The sequence below is a fragment of the Gastrolobium bilobum genome, unplaced genomic scaffold (assembly GCF_033153095.1).
Source record: "Gastrolobium bilobum isolate Gb01-03AN ecotype WA unplaced genomic scaffold, APGP_CSIRO_Gbil_v1 utg16135, whole genome shotgun sequence".
NCBI classification, from domain to species: Eukaryota; Viridiplantae; Streptophyta; class Magnoliopsida; order Fabales; family Fabaceae; genus Gastrolobium; species Gastrolobium bilobum.
In genome coordinates, this window is record NW_026899035.1 from 584,339 (window position 1) to 588,593 (window position 4,255).

The 4,255-nt window shown below is 32.6% G+C and overlaps 1 protein-coding gene across 1 annotated transcript; it reads left to right on the plus strand.

Annotated features, from left to right (window-relative positions):
* Positions 1–2,944: 2,944 nt before the first annotated feature.
* On the plus strand, positions 2,945–3,901 carry LOC133286393 (nuclear transcription factor Y subunit B-3-like). The gene has a single exon (XM_061483802.1). The coding sequence runs from the start codon at positions 3,094–3,096 to the stop codon at positions 3,589–3,591; it is 498 nt and encodes a 165-aa protein (XP_061339786.1). The 5' UTR covers positions 2,945–3,093; the 3' UTR covers positions 3,592–3,901.
* The last annotated feature ends 354 nt before the right edge of the window (positions 3,902–4,255 follow it).

Genomic DNA, 4,255 nt, shown 5'->3' on the forward strand with positions numbered 1-4,255 from the left:
GTGAAAATTTTATTATTGAGGATAGAAATTAACTTGATCTGAAAGTGGGGTTTCCAATATAAAAACTCCACCAATTAGCATCTAATTAATCATAAATCACAGTACTTTATAAATAGTAATGAGTGAGGTGTTCAATTAACACTAACCTTAAAAAATGATAACATGTACCCCGCACTTTAGATCAGTTTGTCAGGTGGCAGTAGTTGATTGAAGAACGAAGATGAATCATGGCGAGAAGTGAAGTGAAATAGTGGCGTGTGATTTGGTTAATTATGGACTAATTGAAACTTCCACGGCAGTTGACGGAAGGCCCACAATCGTGACGCTTACGGCCCATATGCAAAGCGGCGCGCCATTGCTCCATGAGCCGCCGCTCTCCATAATAATGTCTGATTAGAAATTTGGTTATTTAGAAACATCAGTTTTTTTCATTTCAATGGAATATACTAAAATGTAACAATTCTTTGTTTATACATTATTTTTTCTTTATTATTTTAGAATGGGCTGCTTATGATTTAGCAGTATTTTTGTTGGAAAAATGGTAATTGGTATTGGACTGTTCAGTTCAGACTACTACACAATCCAAACAAGCTTTATAGTTTTTCCGAGTTTTAATAATCTTGGGCCAGATCTCTTCTTTGAAAGTTGAAACTACACGAATTTTATTTGTTGCTTGCTTACTATAAATAGGAATATCCACAATCAATTATTGATATTTTTTCTTTGTTACATAAACATGTATTTTTACTTTTATGCTGCCAGCTTGCCACCTTGCCATTGACTTGAAGAGTCTTCTTTTTAAGTACCCCCACCCACCGTGAATCAAGCGGACAAAACAGTAATGAATTTATTTCGTAAAACAACTCACAAAAGAATAAAATTGAAATGATCTTATCATACTTTATCGGTTATCTTCATACTTTTGACTACACTGAAATGTGGGGTATTTTTCACCCTAAATGAATGATTAATCATTGTAACTAATTGGGTTTAATGTTTTTTTTTTATGTTGTAATATTCTATGTATATATAAAATTGTATGAGATCTATATGTGCGAGTGAAACTTATAATAATAATTTAGCTTGTATTAAGTTAATATATCATGTTAGACTCAAATTACTCTCTCTATATATATATATATAGATTATAATATTTTATATTAGTATAAACTATAATCTTAATTGTAGTTATTGATTTCACTTGAATCTAATTACTCTACTTTATTAATTATATGAATTATTGGATATAAGTAAATCAATGATCAAAAATAAATATAAGACTTCTTATTTTTTACATAAATAAATAGAGGTGACAAAATGAATCGGCAGGTCGAGTTTGTGCCGTGTAAGGTTTGACCCCCTAAGCTTTTTCAAGTTCATAAATCAAGCCCTAATTCTCAAGAGGCTCTAATGGTAGTTTCAACACACAATCATCACTAGGTTCAACACACCTATATCAAGAGTATACACAATACCCATCAATTTCAAAATACAAAAACATAATCTAAATGAGACGTGCAGGTTATATTTACAAATTTTTTTGTTTACAAATTACACTGTCTTTTTCTGGGAGAACACTGGTTACACTATGTTCTCGGATTTGGAGTTATTTAGATTGGAGAAAGATCCGTTTACAAACTTTTTTTGAATTTTTTTACAAATTACACTATGTTATAAAATCTTCAAGAAAACCAAAGGAAATCAAACTTCCTTACCTATTTCGGCATAGGCTAAAACTTAGGTTGACCTAACCTATATATACCCTATTATTTATGATTTAACTTGGTTAGGAGAGGAATCGTAGTAATATATATTTTTTACTATAGTTTCTCTCACTTTATAAGAAAAGTTTATTGTTTTGCATACTAAAAATAAATAATTTGAGACAAAATCAACTTATACCGGTGTATATATGTCTTTGTCCTATCCCTCATATATCTATACCAGTACCACATTCTCGTAATCTCGACATTTATCTACTAATCCACGTTAAAACAATGGCCCTACTTGATGTCCCTCTCCATTTTTCTGCTTTTCTGAGTCCCAGTTTTGGTACCAATGCATTGAAATATAATCCTTAATTTCCATGAGCCGAGCCATAGAAATAGACAGCTTAAGCTTAGCTACTAGGTAGGGCCCTCTCCTGTCGGACAATTGAAGGACGTGGATTTTATCAACCGAAACCTTACGCGTCAGGAACCTTTTGCGGCCTCAAATCGTCCACATGTCACACTATCACAGGACCCAACCCTAAACTAGATCCCAAACATTACAAATGTGAATCCTTTTTCTTTAACCTTATTCTCCGATCCAATCCGTGTAATAAATCATTATATACGGTCGTTACATAAAATATAATAATTAGGGGTATAAATGAGATAAATTGGCTTAGAAGCACTTATGTATATTAAACTAGACTTGATTGGTTACATATACTCAAATAAAACAGTTTCAGATTTTTAAAAAAAAATCTATTTGAAAAGCAGGTCGTGTATTTTTTTTTATATGTCGGACCTATAAGTCTACAGATCGGCTTATAGCATATTATTTATTTTAAATAAAATAAATAAAATTATTATTTTAATAATAAAGCAATATTATTTTAATTATTAAATATTTAATAAGTTTAAACAGACTAAAAAGTCATGCCTAAGCTATTTAAGCCAAAGCTTAGCATATCCTAATCTATTTACACCTCTAATAATTAATGATATTATAATTTTTATATTTGCACCCCAAAAAAAATCCACTCACATATCCACTTCTGCAACCAACTTTATTAAAATTTTCCCCCCATGTAACTCTTTAATTCATCTCACGCACTATTAAACTTAATTGTGACTAACAAATACAAACCCCAAGCACTTGACGAAACAAACAAAACCCACAACCTAATTTTAATCATTATAGTACACATAATTATACGATTATCTATATATACGCCACCACTTTCTTTCCACTCACCCTCCTAAGTTAACTAGTTAATTAGTGATGATACTTGATATATGTATATATATATATAGTAGCATAATAAATATAAATAAAAAGTTTTGAGTTGAGTTGAGTTGGGTTGGTGTGAATTCATCGTTCCATATGGCTGAATCTGACAACGAGTCAGGGGGTCAACCCGGTAACACAAGTGGAAACAATGAATTCTCAGGGTGCAGAGAGCAGGATAGGTTACTTCCCATAGCAAACGTGAGCAGGATCATGAAGAAAGCCTTACCAGCGAACGCTAAGATATCAAAGGAAGCGAAAGAGACTATGCAAGAGTGTGTATCAGAGTTCATCAGTTTCATAACTGGGGAGGCATCAGATAAGTGCCAGAAAGAGAAGAGGAAGACAATCAACGGCGATGATCTTCTGTGGGCCATGACAACACTGGGATTTGAAGAGTATGTGGAGCCACTCAAAACTTATCTCAACAAATATAGGGAGATGGAGGGGGAGAAGACTGCTATGATTGGGAGGCACCACAGTGATCATGGTGGTGAGGCTGAGGCTGATGGTGATGGTGGGGTTCCATCCACTATGATGATGATGATGGGTCATCACCACATGTATGGATCTACTAATGTCTGGAAGAATTAGGTAGCACCTTTATGCCTCTATGCTTTCCATGGCTTTTATATATATATATATAACATATGCATATATGTTTGATTTTAGAGTACCTATGATTGTTGTTTGTATTTTTGTTTGATTTGGAATGCATATAGGAATATGGGATCTTCATATTCTTTTCCTCTCATTTTGCTGCTGAAATAGGAAGTAAGAGTAGGAATAATGTTTGTTTCCAATTCCAATAGCATATACATACATTCCAATTTCTAATTGGTTTGCATTTATTGTCCAAATAATTAAAAGGATGAAATATTTGAGTTACTTTGAAGCTATAACTTCTTTTCGTTGCAACTGATAATTGCTGCCCCGGTTTCTAGAAGCTTGATGTATGATGCATCTGTGCTTTAAATTGATATGTCAGTTAATAGTTACTAAATTGGTAACTGGGCTATGACTAGAAAAGCACCCAAATAATTAATGGGGTGGCTATATTTTGCAGTTTAAATAGATAAGAGATAGCGTTTATACATTGTGCTTTTCATTTCAGTTGGGCTGAAATGGTTTAATGCCCCATGTGGATGCAGGGTAATTCTTCTTTCTATAGGTCAAGAATTTTCAAGGGAATGATAATATTTAATTACTAAACTTTTGTATTTATTACTTGTTTTTTTTAAAGAAAAAGTTTGGGTGA

What these genes read in the sequence shown, in the direction of transcription:
- LOC133286393 (XM_061483802.1), top strand. Translation starts at nt 3,094, where the DNA reads ATGGCTGAATCTGACAACGAGTCAGGGGGTCAACCCGGTAACACAAGT.